An 18,688-nucleotide genomic window follows, 5' to 3' on the forward strand; every position below is an offset into this window, starting at 1 on the left:
GTTGGAATATACGCATGTCAGAGATATGGATCCAGAAGCTGATGCTTGATTATGATGATATTTTTTTAACATTAGAATGATTGACATCTTGTATCTGATTGTCAAACGAGTACTTCTCCATATTGAGAGAAATTTTGCTCTAACTGCATTCATTAAAACAAAATGGCCGCCAGCCGCCATTTTCAATTCGATCTGAAAAATAAAATGACGTACATTAGGGACTCGTATAGTCTAAAGAATGTATCAAGCTTGAACAAAATCCATCTAAAAACTCCAAGATCCGGTTCAGGAATGCCGGAAACCGGATTGACAAAAATTGTCGCCAATTGGCCATTTTGAATCAGATAGTCAAACCAATATATCTGTATATATATGGCGTGATGTATAATGATTATAATAAAATTTGAAGATAATCAGTTAAAGCATGGCAGAGATATGGCACTAGAACTGCATTCATTTAAACAAATGGACGCCAGTCGGCCATTTTAAATTCGATCTGAAAAATAACGTGCATCAAGGTCCCATAATGTCCAATGTATGTACAGAGTTTCAATAAAATCCATTCATAAATGCTAGCACAAAAATGGCCACCATTCGGCCATCTTTAATCAGATAGTTAAAAAAATTGATGTGCATATGTATAATATTATGTATGATGTGTGTTTGGATGTAATTAGTCCATGCATGTCCATGATATACGCACGCACGCATGCATGCACATAAGTCCCCGTTTTCGGACTAAAAATCTATCTGGTACCATACCGAAAACTGCTAAATTTTCAGGCAAAACTTTTGTTGTATTCAGCAATATAACACATTGAAATACGTAGACTTCCAGTTATCACCTATAAAATTGCAACGAATAAATATAACTACGGACATCCAAATCAGTATTTTTAACTAAATTAACAAACGCCGGAATATTCACTCTTCACAATCACAACAATTTGATAAAACAAAAATACAATTAATCACAATAATTAAATAGTTGACATTCATTTATTTCGTGATCAAATATAACAGATGCACAGATAAATTCTGCTGTGAAAATTCATCAAATACAACGTCGCGAAATTTGATTGTAATAACAATAAATCTTGATTATTATATTAATATTCACTATCCCCGCTGAGAGGTGTCGTGAGTTGTTAACAGATTACCGAAGTAGGGATGCTTTATAATATTTGGGAATTTTCTGTGTATAATATACATGATTAATATGGGAATATTGTATGCACCAGCATTGCTGTACTTGTTTTAATACCTACAAAACAAAATCTATGCCACAAAATATATCATCATACCGTGTCGGGTATGGAAGCAGCTAAGCATTATGTACACCGTATTAAAACTTAATATTCTAGTTTATCAAGAATTTTACATTATCTATGATTGAGTAAAGAGTAGAGCCGTGGTTATCACACAATGTGGTCACTACGAGACTTTTAGCTACATCTTGTAACGTTGTACTTGATAGTTGTGGTAGAGCATAGATGTTTGTCAATTGGAACTGATTATCTCGTACGAAGTCACAATTCAAGTATTGACCATAACAGTCGCGGTAAGCGGCGATCATGGTGAGTTCGATTCCTTTACAAGTGTTCTCGTCTTTCTGGTATTCTGTCAATATAGCGTTCATCACACAAGTCTGAACACTCTGCATGGATATGCCGCCCTGTAATATTAGAATAAATAGTGAGGGCTATTGCATCGCATACTCAAAGAAATGACGCTTTCCAACGTGGTATTACCACTGACTGTACATATGTGAGTAGATGGCCATTTTCTGAATATGAGTTGTAATCATGTAATATGGCCTAAGACAATATATATGCAGATTTTTCTTACATGGTGTAATCCAAATTAGACATGTGTAATGACATTATTTTTATTTTCATTTACGTTTTTGATGTTAAGTTTGATGTAATGGAAACTGCAAAGTACATATAATGATATATATGCTGAACAAACACTTCGTATACACTTATTTGATAGTCAGTCGATATCACTTACATTCAGTGTTAATTAGAAATCTGACAGAGTTACACATTGATATTCTAGGGTAGAAGGACATTGAACATAGAATAGTTAATTCGGCCAGAGGATAAGCAAACTCGGGCGAGTGTCGGACAAAATATAATTCTATGTTTGATAGGTGAGGCAGTTACGATAACACGTACATTAACATATCATCAATTGAGTACAAAATGTAACATACTTACAGTAGCTTTCAGGTAGTTTTTGTATTTGTTTTCTTGTTCACAATAAATCTTTCCAAAGGAGAGAGCAAATCCCGATGGACCACACGGAAACCGTTTTTCAAAGCAATCGAAGAAGGCACAATTACCACCGGTGGCTAAATCCTCACAGGAATCGCCACTACCTGTCAAACAATGAATAAGGCAAAAACCATTATTTGGGTTTTATTCACGTTCGAAGAGGCTAATAACCTATTTTAATTTTCTCAAAATATTGTAAAAACGACAGAAAATGGCATGAAGAAAAAGTGGTTATGTATAAAAAAATAAATTAGGTACATGAATTAAATAATCGCATATATACTAAGCTATAATGGAAGACAACGGAAACTATCATATCGAATATACATAGCGATAGTTTTATTTGCATTTTAATCGAATGAACTTACTAGATTTAGAATTGATTGAAGAGGCTCCTTCCACCATTTTCATTTCAATTGCATCCACCATTGTTTGTAAAACGTCGTCATGGGTATGGAAACCACTGCGATGGAAATACAGAGTCAGTTCCTCTACCTCTTCCTGCATAAATTCCAAAAGCAGGCTCTCCGGATCCGATTCTACTGCAGCAATCAAATCATCTATGCTCGCTTTATAGTCGTCTAAGTTGTCGGAATCTTTCAGGCGATCAAAAAAGCTATTTTCCTCAGATGAGGCTGATCGGCGTTTATTTGACTGGTTGGGCTCTTTCGCACATGACTTGTAGTGCTTTTTCCCGTCCTTGTACATCTGTTTGCATTTTGTAGTACTATATGTCTGTTCCAACTGTTTATATTCAGCCAACATCTTCAAGGCAACACACTTAAATATTTCTTTACGGTCAGACAATATGTAGCGGATCTGAAAAAAAACAACATTAATATAATTGTTATCGTGTTGAACGAAGCCGTGAAGGTTCAAGCTACGATCAACCAATGCGATACACCTTCTCATAAGCTGTGCAGGTCGCTATAACATCCAGCCCGACAATATATCGTAATGACGAAAACGAATGCCCATCGTGGTTTTTACTTCAATCAATAATCTCCCGTGTATGGGCGCGGCGAAAGTCAAACGTGAGGTAAGTCTATCTGTACGTTGATCCACTTGTCTGTCTGCATAGATTACGTTTCACTTGCTTAATTGTAAGGAAACTTTTCTTATTTGTTTTCTTTAATTAAGTAATTTATATACTAATTACTAGTATGACTAGTATGTATGGTAACGTGCACACTGTTTGTGTAATATCTAACAATATCCATGCATAATAATTTGCTAATTAGCATACTAACATTCGCTTTCAGTTTGTTTATACTGCATAATAACATCTGTCTGACAATAGTTTTATCTGTTAATAGTTGCTAATTTACATATTTAAAACCTCTATTGCCATGATTTGTTTGTATCATACTTTTTTGCTCAAGTAGATTAAAACGTTGTGTATGCATACTGTTTGTTAAATCATTATGTGTATATGAATCAGCACTCACGGTTTGGAACTTGAATCCCGCATACTGAACCTCGCGGTATGCCCGTTTATATATTATATGATATATATATATATATATATGTATGTGTGTACACAATAAGATGATTGTATTGGTGACACAAACATGAAATGTATATTTGCGACTACTGTGTGTTTTAAGTGTTGTAATAATTCAACTTGTTAAGGAAATATACCTACCGATTGGGCTAGTCCCTGGCATCTGCTGTAAAGCACGCCCCCGATGTCATATTTGGAACACGTACTATGTCGTTCGCTAAAACATTTGAAAAAATCGCAGTCCCCTTCCAGAGCTAATTGTATGCAGGTGCTTTCGATGCCTATTATATAGAAATATAAAAGAAAATTGTAGCTTATAGATTAACCGTTTCTTTTAAAATTAAGCTCGTGCGATGTTTGTCTTTGTTAATTTTTAAAAGTAATAACGCAGACAGTGAGACAATAAAACCGAATAATCGAATGCGTTGAATAAGACCCTCATCATTGTTAACAAGGTTTTGTCTGACAATCTACTATTTTTATTCTTGAGTTAGTGGAATCAGGACAGAAGAAATTATAGTTTAGTATTTTGGATGCTTTGACTGTCGGCGGGTCGGGATATTGATTTTTCTATCACACCATTTGTGTCAATTACATAATCAGTTTACCTGTGCGTATTACGGCCATTTCAGTCCCTCCGCCACATACTACACCGTCACTGCGACCTGTACAAGCAGTCAGACACCGTGACCTTGAAACTAGATTACTAGAAAGACAATTAAGGAATCGGTTAAAGTTTCTAGTGCGATTCCAAATTTAGCATGTGCTGCAATAAGGTTAACAATAAATGTATAGACTGCTTATAATTTTAAAAAAATCTAACCAAACAAAATATAATGACGGGAGAGATCCTAATTCTATTTATATATGATGTAAACCGTCTCACCTAAACTGTTGATCGTTTCCACAAGAACACGTGTCTCCTTTAGACAAGCCAGCATACTCGTACCCTTCTTTGGTGCACTTAGCCAAGCAATAGTGTGGGCAGATTGTGTTTGGTTCAGTCCACTTCTCCATGACAGAAAAAGCTGAACTATCCACACAACCAATATAACCTATAGTATGCGAATATATTTATATAACAGATATATTTATATATCAGTGTTTTGAAATGTATAATTAAAGCGCGGTAGTCGTCGCGCTGCGCATGTGCGAGATATATGGGTCTCATATAAACAAAGAAGGCGACTTTGACTGTTGCGCAGATCAACGAGTACGAACTGACACGTTTCCAAGCTTTAATTAGGTAATTTTCATGTGATTGGAAGGTATCGAAGAAGTCACCGGCGGTAATCAGTGCAAGTCGCGCCCAGGTCAAACCTCATACTTGTGATTTCCATTTGATGAGCGCATTGGATTGTGGGAAAATCAATGTTTATGTCGAACATGCGCAGCGCAACGACTACCGCTCTTTAATGCATACTAATGCAATGACCAACATAGTGTCGTTACATATTTAAGAGAAACCCACCGATTTGGACTTTTCCAGTTTTACAACATATACACATAAAAAATACACATAAGACTTCGGCGTTCAAGAGTTTATTTTTGGCGTAGTTTGCCTAATTCTGAATCTGAAAAAAATAGTATTTTTCTTGTGCTTCTCGATTGAACCTAAACTACCCATGGATCGCAATGTTGCTCGTAGCGCAAACTAATGTTTATGTTGATTTCAATTGATAGAAGGATTTAACGTTAATGTGTTATTCACGTTTGTGGCATACGTCAACACACATTTTAAGCGGCTTTCATAAATTATCTCGCATTCAATTGCAATCACAATCGTGCGCGTTTATAGGCGTGATAAACTGATGGAATACGATTCAAAATAACAATTGCGTCAATATTTGTACATGCAAATCTAATGTGCACTTTGTATACTCATTTTGTTTCCATAAAAGTACTACAACTTGAAGTAGCACATCGACTTGGTCAACAAGGCACTAACTTACCTGTTTCGTAAACTGAATTATGTAAATGTCCACCGCAAGTTATTCCTTTAACAGAATCGCGACACTTGTGAGTGCACTTGGACGCATCAACTTCTCCATATTTTCCATACGTGTCCCCACACCAACAACTCAACTGAGACGAGGTGTACTGGAGTCCTGCATACATATATGCTCTTGCTCGGCAGTAAGATAGGCATATGTCAACCGATGTAATTACCGACGATGATTTGTGGTCCATGTCTGGTGATAACGATCTGTCTTCGTAACACCCAAGCGTATGAGCTGTTTTAAAAACAAATTGAAATTTGAATTATCTAACTGGTAGCATAGTTTTCATTTTAATGCAGTCAACTGGTGACTACATCATTATGATAACATATAAATATTTCGGTGAAATTGTTATCAAATGATCTTTCTCCCAGATATCAAAATCATCAATCTCTGAAAAATGGAAATTTGCAAAATTGTAAGCGACATAAATATTAACATAGTCCTGCTTGTACTCACACCTAACATAAAAACATAACAAATACAATATGATTTCAAGTACAAGTTTGAATCATAATAACGTACGCGTGAGCCATTATTGAACACGAAAACGAGTAATACTTCATAGAAAAACACAATATAACAACGGGAACCGGAATAATTGCACTTACCGCAGAATGGTTCTTTGCTTGTGGTAGTTAGGAAATACATTGATGGCGTGTGTGTGGGAGACGCGTGATAACCCATTCTTTGGCAGGGCGGTGATGTGCAAATTGTGCAACTAATACAAATTGAATGATAGTAAAACAAGTTCAATCAACCACAGAATAATACAAATATTCACATAGGAAACTTAAAAAATAATAATAATCCAGGATTGCATATCATCTGTCAGGAACATAATACAAAATGACTTGTTCACCCTACCTTTCAGCCCTGAGAGCTCCAAGTGTGTTGCACGTGTCTGCGATAAAGCTACAGCGAGAATTTATTGAAGCTGTAAACAATTCTACAGCTCGGCCATGGTCACAATAAACATTACAGCCAGGTTGTTTGTTACCCCCATTTGGGTAAAAGTCAGCATCACCCAAAGCCTGCGAATAAGGCATGTAAAATTTATTTACAATTTTTTCACAAAAGTAAGGTAACATACGGAAGAAATGTCACCGTAATTTGTATCATCATTAATATTGTTCCTGATAGACTGGCAAAGTCGGGACTTCTTTTTTGTTTCACAAAACAAATATAATTAATTGTCAATTTAGGCTTTTTGACGTGAGCACGAAAACTAGCGTGACTGCGAAAGAAATCCCGACTGGACGCATCTGCAGGCGACCCCCTGCGTTGGAGTGAAAACCGGAGCGGAATCACTCCGGTGATTATGCTAATTAAAAGTTGTTGACTAGCATTGGCAACGATTCAAAGTGCAGCTATATACGTTGTACCTTATCTATGTTAATGTACGTGACTTTTCACTTCTGAGGTCCCGGCAATTTTGAAAGACTACTTATATATATTGGACATTTAAAATGATTTGTTTTCAATAAACATGGATGAAAGTATCCATCTCTGCGATCGAATCGAATCAACCTTTTAAAGGTCATGTTTAATTTCACACATGAATATCAATGACATCATGAATAATTAATAACAGTTAAATGCCCGCGGGTCCGTCTAGTCGGGATTTCTTTAGCGGTCCGGTTAGTTTTTGCGATCACGCTAAAAGTACTAAAAGAACAATTAATTATTTCTTTTTGTAAAACAAAAAAAGAACCGACTTTGCCAGTCTATGTTCCTGATTCACAGTTTCTTTCCATTTCTAACAGAGATGGATATCAATCTTCGTTCCCTTATATGCATTAGCACGCCTTGTCTTCGTATAACATCTTATAATTTATCAATGCAAATGTGAACAGCATTTTCAAATATGTCCGTTCATGAAACATGGCATTAAAAATGGCATTATTTTGAGATATCTTTCTCTGAAACGATTTTACAGTAAATTCACGTAACTGAATTTGAACCTCTCGTTGGTGGGAAACCTGTACGACTAAATTCTGGTGCCATTACAGTAAGTGCCATTTCTTCCATTATTCTCCCCGTTGTTTCAAATAGAATGCTTATTTGGATCAGAGTTAACGCGATAACAAACAGAAAAACTAAAACTATTTGAGGAAGAAAAAGTCGACATTTTGCAGTTGTCAGAACTTCATTATAACTATTTTGAATAGCAGACTGTTTATTTTGTTACTCACTATTAATATCTATCTTGTTTCTGAATCACCCAAAGCTGGTATTTCACCAAAAAGTTGTGACATGGGAGTACGTGGAAATGGAACAAAGACAATGCACGTTGTCGATACGAAATATATAAATATGTATTTTGAACGCAATTATCGCTGCTCGTATTTGTTGAACTATCAATATCCATATATCAAATATATCTGACAAATGTCAAGTGAGAGTTCAAGTAATAATATTACTAACCCGAAAAATTCCAAACGTATTAGTTATACTATCAGATTCATCCTTTTCTTCTGTGGCATCAGTGTGTATGACATCTACAAACATTGCATCTCCTCTCTGTACACAGTATTGACTTGGAGGCCTATTATTGCCTGTTGGTTCCAAAAAGTTAGGACGCGCTGGGTCCAATGCTAACGACAAAATGAATAGCGCATTACTACCATTGTAATGTTTATTTCAGCAGGTTCAGTTAACCATGTATCAAATTTCTCCGAGTAATTTGTAATAATGGCGTCACTGTATACCTGTAATCCGACTGATTCTACACGGTTGACCTCCACATGTCTTATCTGTTATCCATTTTCCAACCATACCGCATATCTGAGACCCTAAGCTGTGTCCAATGAGGTGGATATCCGTGAAAACTGTGTCCCCGACACTTATCTTCAAAAAAGCTATAAATCGTTTCACCCAGCTTGCGACTATTCTGGTGTTACTAGAAGCCTGGTTATATGTACTTCGATTTGGAATCTATAAATTTAAAATCGCATTATTTAGCATAGAATATTTACTATAAATCTGAACACCTACTTCATCTGATCATTATGTTATGCATGAATTCGTTTCAGTTAAAAATCACATTATTAGGATCGCATTGTAACTATGCATCTGATTTGAGTTCATATATATAAAAAAAAATACCTGTGGCGTAAACATACGTGCCCAACATAAAGTCAGATTAAATATGACCACATGGTAACACCGTACCAATGTTGGTTGTTACTATTACACCGGTAGATCATGTGTGAAATTAGTGGAAAAAATAAAAATATATATGGTACTACATAAATGTCATTATGACATGCATTGTATATGTCATGACTAGTATTTGCACGAGGTTGAATATACTTAGTAATTTATATATATATATACATATAAATGTGAACGTTTGATAAGACAATGTGCGCCATAGCTTCAGTGAGAGATATAATTTAAGTTTCGTGGTAGCAAAGTTAAGGCTAACCAGGTATTATGGGTCAGATGTGTATACAGTATAAAAGTATATTACCTATTTTTTTTTTTTTTTTTGGAGTGGTATTACGAAGCTATATACACACATACTGTGATCTTGACCTTAAATGGATCTTATTTTATTTGGGGTGCATGTACGCCGGCAGTGACGAAGTAAATTCCGTTCAGTCTGTTGTATTCATAGTTTACATTCGCTGGTGAGCCTTTGTAGACGGCGTGTGTTAACCAATATATAAATGTATTTTGCAATTAACCATTGATACTTTGACACTGATTTACTCAATATACTCACCGTTTTTGCAGCTTCATGCCAGTCAACAGTTATCACATTACAATTGTCAACTTCTAGCAACTCTTTTACCATATCAGTAACCCAAGGTTTAGTGGCTTTGTCTCTGTAGCCATGGACAATGAACTGAAATATTTAAGTACGAACTAATAAGTTATACCAGCGTATTTATTATATAAGATTATTAACCTGTACATTATTGGGCAATGTGTAAACTTGATATTTTAAATTATGCGTCATCAATATACACATAGTGAATGTGAGTTTTTAAAATGTGTGTGATCACCGTATACCATTCATTCAGATAATATTATGCATGATAATCTTAAGGTCAGACTTTAATTTATTCGACGAAATCAATCAAATCAGAAGATATTAATTTTGTTTAAAAATACAATTTGTTTCTTTGTGAACACTTGTATTATAATAACAAGTATTAATTATACTTTGTTTAGCTGTGTCTCGTCAACTACTTATATTAACTAGTTTTATATATTTTCTCATGACTTGAGTTTCTGTCAATATAATCCCACATTTGGAAATAAGAGTTCTGCTTCAAAATATAATTTCTTATTTACTGTATCCAAATACTGCTAAATGAGTATATGATATGTGATTATTTATTTACTCCATTGGGCGAAACAATGATTAGAACGTTATCACAGTTACAATAAGTTGTGTTTTAAAAAGATTTGTTTTTATGATGTATTTTCAAAATATGAAACCCTCAAATGAGATGATATTCCTACACTTATGTTTAAACAGTTGAGCCCCTTTTTGATAGAAAAACGAGAGGCGTTCAATAAGTAATGCCCCTGACCCACTTCCAGTTGTCTGATCTAGATGAAATTTTGCGTGTGTAATGATTTATATCTCTATTTGTTATATTGCAAAAAAACAGCTCTGAACTAATTGTGTTTTTTTATTTACAGGTGCTTTTAACTGGAGCCAGTTGAGTGTCGCGCAGTGATCCGGTTTTTGTATTTGAAAGGACGCATACCAAAGGAGACTTTTGAGGAAATTGAAAGAAGCTATCAAAATCAAGAGATCAGCAAAGGTATCCTCCTCCTGCAGGACAACGTTCCGGTTCACAACTCGCATGTCGCCAGATCAGAAGCACGGGCGTGTGGCTATGAAATCCTCCCCACCCCCTTACTCTCCTGATCTTGCACACTCTGACTTCCATCTCTTCCCAGCCATGAAGTTGTTTTTAAATGGAAAGCGTTACCCAGATGATGCAGCCTTGATTTCTGAAATTACTACGTGGTTGGAGGACCAACCTGGGGTGTTCTACAAAAACCAGCGCTGCATCAAACGATGGGAGAAATGCATAACTCTGGATGGTTCCTGTGTAGAGAAAGACTAATAACTGTGCCAAGTTGCATTAATCTCCTGCTATGGGAAATAGGGTCAAAAGCATTACTTATTGAACGTCCCTCGTAACCACTGCATTGGTAAATTGACTGTTTTTTTGCTATGTTTCGTTTTATGTTACAAACCTAGTTAGATTGTGTTCCAATTAAACAAATGGTGGCATGAGAAATAGCAACTAGTACGATTAATAAAGATGTACCGAAATATTTCAACACTGCCTTTTCAGTCAACATCAAACATACAACATAATGGAGGGTGTACATCATACCTTTGTTGGCATCCCTTGAATATAACTTCCATGTAACTGTCTAGTAGGTTGAGTAACGATATCACCATCAGGTGTCGCACGAGTGTACAAACGAAATGTTACTTCAATATTCTGTTCTGGAACGACTTGGAAGTTACCAGCACAGAAACGTTCAATGTCGCCATCAACGTTATAATTTGCACAAGCTAAGAAAAAAAAGTACAATGACCCAGACATTGACAAATGTATGGGTAAAACCAAATATTTGTTGTGAGAATCAAAGAGACGCAATTACACGCAATAGTACTACACAATATGTACAACATATCGTATTTTGATTATGAAATGGTATTTGAATGCATAACTAAAGATATATTAGACAATTTAATTAAATTATTATAAGATTAGATTACTAGGATGCACTATTTTCTTATCTGAACGAGGTATACGTACGTTCTGGGGGAACACAGCATCTTCTAGTCGCAATCCCTCCGCATAAGTTAGATGTGAAGTTTCCGGCACAAAATAAATCATCGTTTTGGCACGTACCTCCCAAGCTCAGACATTGGTGGTCCGCTGCAATTAAATAAAAACAGTCATTGAATTAGGGGACAGAACGTTACAATAATGTTATGTGTAATAATCACGATTTTGAGTTATTGGCGGCGGCATCGGGGCGGGAGGCGTGGTCGCCCCCACCAAAAAAATCACAAAATGTCGTGCCCCCGCCTCTGTTTTGAGTAATGGTACTTACGTCCAGGTACACAACATCTTCTGTGAGCATGACCCGAACAAAGGCCAGTCTGATAATCGCCATTATTACATATTATGTTGTCTTCTTGACATGTACCAGATAATGCGATACAAGATGTGTCACCTGTAAATAATCAGAAAAAAAACATGGTATTAAAGCTACAAGCAGCATCGAGGGGCTACAAGCAATTTATATTAATGTTTTACGCAGTTCTTAAATGTAATCTGTATTGTCAATATGATACACTAGAGTTAATATTCGCGGTGACCTGAATCTCATTGGTAAATGCTAAAAAAGTGTCTGATTCGGTTGTTGTCATAGTGAATGTGTCCCCCACCCTTACATCCACTAAGCGTGCTCCAGAGAATTACTAAACTTTAATTCCAGTTGTTGAGTGCTGAGTGTGATCGTTATTTATTTCCTCCAGTCAAGACTGTTATTGCGACTAGAACGTCTTAGACCAGAATGCGCTTACCCCTTTGCCAACGAATGATGCATAATTATGTTGTATGAACTATATGCAACTAATCCATAAATTATTGAAGTTATTTCATAGTCTGAAATAAAGATTCGCCAGTTCCTAACGTGCCTTGTAACTGGCACGTAGGACACTAGTAATCCCCATATTGTTCCACGTGGCCAAAGGCACGTGGCTGAGTAACATTTCTCGCTATTTTTGTGCAAAGTGATTGAAAAATCGCGCAACTTTTAAGAGCGTGGGAAACCCCTGCTGTATATATGGAAAGGCCGCGAGGGTAAGCGCTGACGTCAGGTAACCAAGAGAAATAGGACAAGGAAAGAGAACGTGATGGACCAATCAGAATTCTGTAATAATTACATGTAACCGGCCTCTTGTGGCTTCATGCGCCATGACACTTGAGGTGGGAATCAGCAAACAATAAAGACGGTAGCTCTCCCACCCCTGAGGGCGCTTTACTAATGCAAGTGTTTTATTTTTAAAACTCAATATGCGGGAAACGGAAGGGGACTTCCGTCGTTTTTATCAGTGAAATGAGTAGCCCACATATCAGTAATTTTTGGCCATAGGTACTATATGACTGATTTCAAGTCGATCTTGAAGAACAAATGCTAAAAATGATTGCATTTTAGACGAAAATCCAAAATGAAGGCGAAATCGCGTGACTGGTAAGATGCAACCTGTCAAATTGCAAATCGATCAGCTAATTGTGTCGTCAGTATACAACTATATCCTGTTTAAAAGAAGTCTAAGATGGCGACTAAACGACGTGACAAATAGTACTAAATTTATAAATAGTAATTTTCGGATCTTGTGTAATAAAACGACCCAATTGTCAGTCGACATGTCCGTAAACACAATATGCAAACACCATCACACGACTACTTATTTAACGCCCATCACAAGTATGTTTACAATACAACTACACGCCGATTGACAAAACGAAATACACTCAGGCATATTGTGACAGTTCCCACAGAACTATTCAAAGTAGCCCCGTCACATTAATTTATTTACACATAACTAAAAACAATTAAATTGCGATTCAACAAATAAGACAATCGAATATAATGAAATTATGGTTTTCAAAGTAAACCAATTAAAGAAAAATTGTAATGACATGGTATGACAGACTCTAAAACAAAATACTAATAGTAGCTTCAGGCACGCACTAAGACAAATTAGAATTAGATATGTTCGGCATTTATACACAAAGATTTGTACTAGGATACATTTTGCGCGAAGCTACGACCAAAAATCAAGTTTTTTGGACGTTGTCATGGCAACATTAGGACTGAACTACTTTTTTCAAAGATGTCCACTTTTCTAGAGTGTAACCTACCTATCAAGTTTGTGGACTAGGCATAGGCACCACAATACTTAGATATGATATTGTTCAATGTGTCTGAAACGAAAATCTAGTCAACACGAGACGCATAACCTATTTATGGCTTTTACAATTCATGGACACACCAAACGACATTTAACAACCATACTCTAGCCTTGACCTTTCACATTGTTGCTTGCTTCATTGTTGCTTGCTTCTATGTATATTTAAGAAACCTTCTCCTTCAAAATGGCGATCAAAAGGTCGCGTCGTATTTGACTATGTTGTTTGCATTGCTCAGACTAGATCACACACAAATACAACATGAAATCAATGTGATAACAATACGCATAGAGGAAGTTCGCAAAAAATACAAGAAAGCGTCTCGAAATAGCTTTCTTCAAGACGGAACTAAATACCTACACTCTGAGGTTCGTTGTTTCTTAACCCGTCAAGTACCTAAGCATACAGACAAAGGGAAGCTATTCTAACAATGGGGTGTCACCCTATAACATGACGTCAGATCCCGGAACCTAGGCGGATGTGTATATAATCCTACTTTGGTGTAAACAATTTCAAATTTGCTAAGAGTACAAACGACGATCTCAACATATTAGAGGTATTCTGACCATATACTTCTGATTGCGCTCTAGAGAATGACAAAAAAAATCGAACTGACACTCCCAATCCGTCATCGCTCTAAACTCGATCAAAAACGTGTGTCATACAGGTAACCTAACTGATACGCAAATGACAAATGCACAAATCTGAATATCTAATATGAATCTTTGTTATTCTAGGTTTGTTAATCGAATATATGTTTCCACTAAGGCAATAACAATATACAGTGTTTAATGCAAACACTATTATTGAAATTATAACCAGATTGTTGACGTCACGTGATCAACCATTCAACTTAATCCTGGTACAAAATATGTTTTCGTATAGTGCATTGTGTGGACTTTATAGTATGTGCGTATTTAAGAAAGTAAATATCATAAATGTAAATAATATTGACATCTTCCGTAACATTTAGTATCATAACGCGTATTATTGTATATCTCACAGATTAGATTTACGATAATACATTCACTGCACATGCATAGTTTTGGTTTTATTTATGCTGACAACGTTTCATTAATTCAGCAATATCCCCGTCACCAGGCGGAGTGTTGACTGAGTATTGTAACTCGACAGTGGTATGCCGTCGCCAAGGCAACAGATATAAGCCCCCTTCCCTCAGCTCCTCCCTATGTTGTACACATATATTGCATCGAAACTACTCGACATCCTATCTCATCTACTACCAGTTGTACTAGGAAACCTATCACGAGGAAATATACAACATGTCAATGTCACACTTACTATGTGTTATGAATCAGACTAGACGCTATATAACTCATATCTACCAGACAATGTATCGCCCAACTTGAAGTCATCACCAATCGTAATATATATGTCGATAAAACAGTGCAACAGGCGGCATATCCAGTGACCGATTAAATACGACGGGGAGTTACCGCCTCGACAAAAGATCACACACAGTTGATCAAGAAACAAGAGTTCACCGGTAAATATGACTAACACATACCTTGCACGGCACGTATGCAGTCGGAATAAACGACCACCAATGCCAATAGAAGAGTGGCACACATATCTCGCTACTAATATCAATAAATCCCGGCAAAGTACGTGTATTACCGAGAGACGAGTGCGACTTACTTGCAATCGTTATCGTAGACACTTATTTCCTGGTCATTGACCCCGGTTGTATGCAAATTTAAATGTGTAGCTTAAATGCATATGCATGAATCATGACTATGTTCATACAACGGACAGAAATAGTACTAACCAGCAGTCGTTACAACTTGAAGAATTGTATTACACGTGTATGTATACTTTAGAAGCAATATCATGCTCAAGGGTGATGATGTTGTTTGGAACAGCCATTCAAGTATTGTGTGCGGTGTAAGTTTCATCGGGTGTACGTATAACTTTACAGCCCCGGGACAGTGCAATACAAGATGGACAATACAGCACGCAGTTGTAGGTACGTTGCTATTTTAGCAAGTTTGCGCTGAGTGTAACCAGCTGGTCGACCACGCAAAGTGAAATATGTTCACAATTGTCTCGGTTTCTTCGATTAAATTCCACGATTGAGATTGGTAGGATTTAATTGTGACTTCTCACCAATAACAATCTTGTTGACTGAAACTGACATAATCGAGACGTCTACATAATAGTAATTGTAAAACCTAATATTAGCTTAATCGCAAAGCTACAATACGGATAAAAACAAACTATTTTTATTGTCAAAGCGTGGTGGTCGTCGCGCAGGGCGTGTTCGAATATCATGTAAATAAACAATGCGTCGCTATGAGTCTCATATCGAACAGGACGCGGCGCGACTGTCGCGCTTTAACGTTTGATGCTACATGCTACATATAACTGGGCTATTTGTGTCTTACACATCTTAGTAGTGAAACAATTAAATTCTCTGATACGCATGTGCACCAGTGGTTTTGGTACGTACAGTAATAATTACTGCACATGCGTATTAGTGTTTCTGTTTTTTCCTCTAACGAATAGTGTTGTGTGTCCTGTAAAGAACATTATGACAAAGTATAAATAAAATATAGCGTTTATCTAATTCGTCATAGGTGTATTTTTAACTTACCGTAATATACGTTATTTCCGTAAGTTTGGATTAATGTTTCGGATGCACAAGGCTGATGTCAAGTTATTAAGGATACATTCCCGCTATCGTTCCATGAAATCGTAGCTTGCCAAATTTATAAATATTAGTATGCATTCCATATACAATAAGTCTATTCAAATTGAGGAATAGCAACAACAAACTTATTAAAGCGGGAGAGTCGTCACCTGCGCATGCGTCAGATGGCCAAAGCGTGTCATTGTTTACAAACAAGCGTCCACCCTATGAGCCTTTGCTTCTTATCGTGTGTTGTTATCGCTGCGCGTGCGCAGCTGACGACCCTGCCGCTTTAAGAGCTTTAAATCCAAATTTGAAATGACTGCGTTGTGCATAAGATGTGTAACAATATTCACAGGTCTAGTCTATCTCGACGTCAAGTATACAGTGTCTCCGTCCATTTATCCACGGAAGGAAGGAGTATCATAAGATACGTGTGTTAGACCAAGTAGACAGATATGGGTACCGTTTGTATTCTTATTTATATGTCGTTTTAACCACATTATATGTTATAACGAAAAACATGATATGATTAATAATCAACTTTTAGAGCAATTGTCAATATATCTTGAAATTTGCAATGACATGCTTTATAAATATTGGTGTGATGTATTTATGTGACATATAATCAACGAGAAAAAATATTTATTTATAAATAGTCGTAAAACAGTGTATTATATATAAATAAATTATGACTGCAAACATTGTATGATTATTATAATTCAATACATGTTTCTTGTCATAATTATATATTAAATCATTGAAGATGTCAATCGTTCATTTATTTGTAAGTAATTGATGTATCCTTACCAAATGTAAATAGATTTATTTAATTTATAATAATAGTATTATACTCATATAAATAGCACAATTTCTAAATTAAAAACAAATATATCAAATAAATAGTATATTTCAGTATGAAAGTTATTATGTATTATTATTAAGCTAAATAGTGTATTATTATTATATACGTAAAAAACAAGAAATTAAATTACAATCGGGGTACAATCGTTGATCTGTGTGAAAAATTAAATTTTTTAGTATTAGTACTCCAAGATTAGTACTTAATGATTATTAAAACCCAAAAAATACACTTCCGGGCCTCTCACGTTACATGGGCATATGTAATAGTTCTTTAAATAAAGCGGTTCTGTGGCGTAAACATTTAACTCTATGGTAAATTAAATTTTACTTGAACAATAGTGCATCATATACATATTGCTGATATCGTGTCGCATGTCGTGCGCGCGTTGAATGAAGTTAATGAACACCGTGATCAACGTACCGACCGGAGCATAGTTCGGTCTTGAGAAGGGTCGAATGTAAATCAGCATCGCCAAATTAGTGAAAACGATAGCAGATTAGAGTAGATCTATAGAGGGTGCCATTTTCAGAAAACACTTGAATCTTGCCAGAAGAATATCTCTATAATTTTTTTTCAAATAAAATAACAGTTGACATCTTCTAATGTTTAATATATAATTATAAAAAGTACAAATATTGAATTATAATAATTACATGTTTATAATGTTTGCAGTTACAATTTATTTATATATAATACACTCAGGCTGTATTATGATTATTCATTAAGAAATAATTATCAATTACACCAATATTACTTTGGCCGAAGCCGTTTAAGAAGTATACAAATCTAAAAAGGAATATCTATTGCAATGTCTTATTTTGTTTACGAAGACCACTTTATGCGCTACTTCTCCCCACTAATCATTTTTGATTAGTAAGCAGCCTTGGATTATGTCACAAAATATATCACATCAATTTTAATCATATCCCATAATGTGAATCCATTAGAGGGTACATATTATTTACAATAATATGGAGTTATTACGGGGATACCTCAAAGTATGCACGATGATAGTACAGCAGAAGTATCGACCGACGCGCATTAACATCTATAATAAAGAAAAACTAATATGTCAATGTGCCAAATGCGGTAGTTTGTTTCATTTAACAAATTCACGCTCGTGCACGAGATTCTGAAGTGCTAATTATTAAAGCATTAGACCTTAGTTTGTCTTCAGCCCGTGCACTTGTACTGTTTTCTCTTAGTCGTCTATGTTTTTACAACCGAGAGTGGGCTGGCACAATTCGAGATTTTGACTGTACAAAATGGGACATCGTTTTTCCACTACACTAAGGGGTTGTCATCTTATTTTCTGCGCCTAACATTCGCTAATTAATTATATTTTGAAACACTGAACTAAGTACTTGGTGATGATTTAGCATGATTCACCCATAATGTTATTGTTCTGCTGTAATTATAG

General features: G+C 35.8%; 1 protein-coding gene across 1 annotated transcript; it reads right to left on the reverse strand.

Annotated features, from left to right (window-relative positions):
• Nucleotides 1-980: 980 nt before the first annotated feature.
• Nucleotides 981-15,427, reverse strand: LOC102809071 (uncharacterized). The gene is made up of 16 exons (XM_006823378.2): nucleotides 15,282-15,427; nucleotides 11,886-12,008; nucleotides 11,585-11,707; nucleotides 11,153-11,337; nucleotides 9,514-9,636; nucleotides 8,495-8,720; nucleotides 8,211-8,380; nucleotides 6,651-6,817; nucleotides 6,395-6,504; nucleotides 5,736-6,017; nucleotides 4,670-4,838; nucleotides 4,392-4,489; nucleotides 3,925-4,064; nucleotides 2,648-3,098; nucleotides 2,223-2,383; nucleotides 981-1,675 (listed from the first exon to the last, which is right to left on the reverse strand). The coding sequence occupies exons 1-16, from the start codon at nucleotides 15,343-15,345 to the stop codon at nucleotides 1,361-1,363; spliced, it is 2,907 nt and encodes a 968-aa protein (XP_006823441.1). The 5' UTR covers nucleotides 15,346-15,427; the 3' UTR covers nucleotides 981-1,360.
• Nucleotides 15,428-18,688: the final 3,261 nt, after the last annotated feature.

This window comes from Saccoglossus kowalevskii, chromosome 11, assembly GCF_978046115.1.
Source record: "Saccoglossus kowalevskii chromosome 11, keSacKowa6.1, whole genome shotgun sequence".
In the NCBI taxonomy this organism is placed as follows: domain Eukaryota; kingdom Metazoa; phylum Hemichordata; class Enteropneusta; family Harrimaniidae; genus Saccoglossus; species Saccoglossus kowalevskii.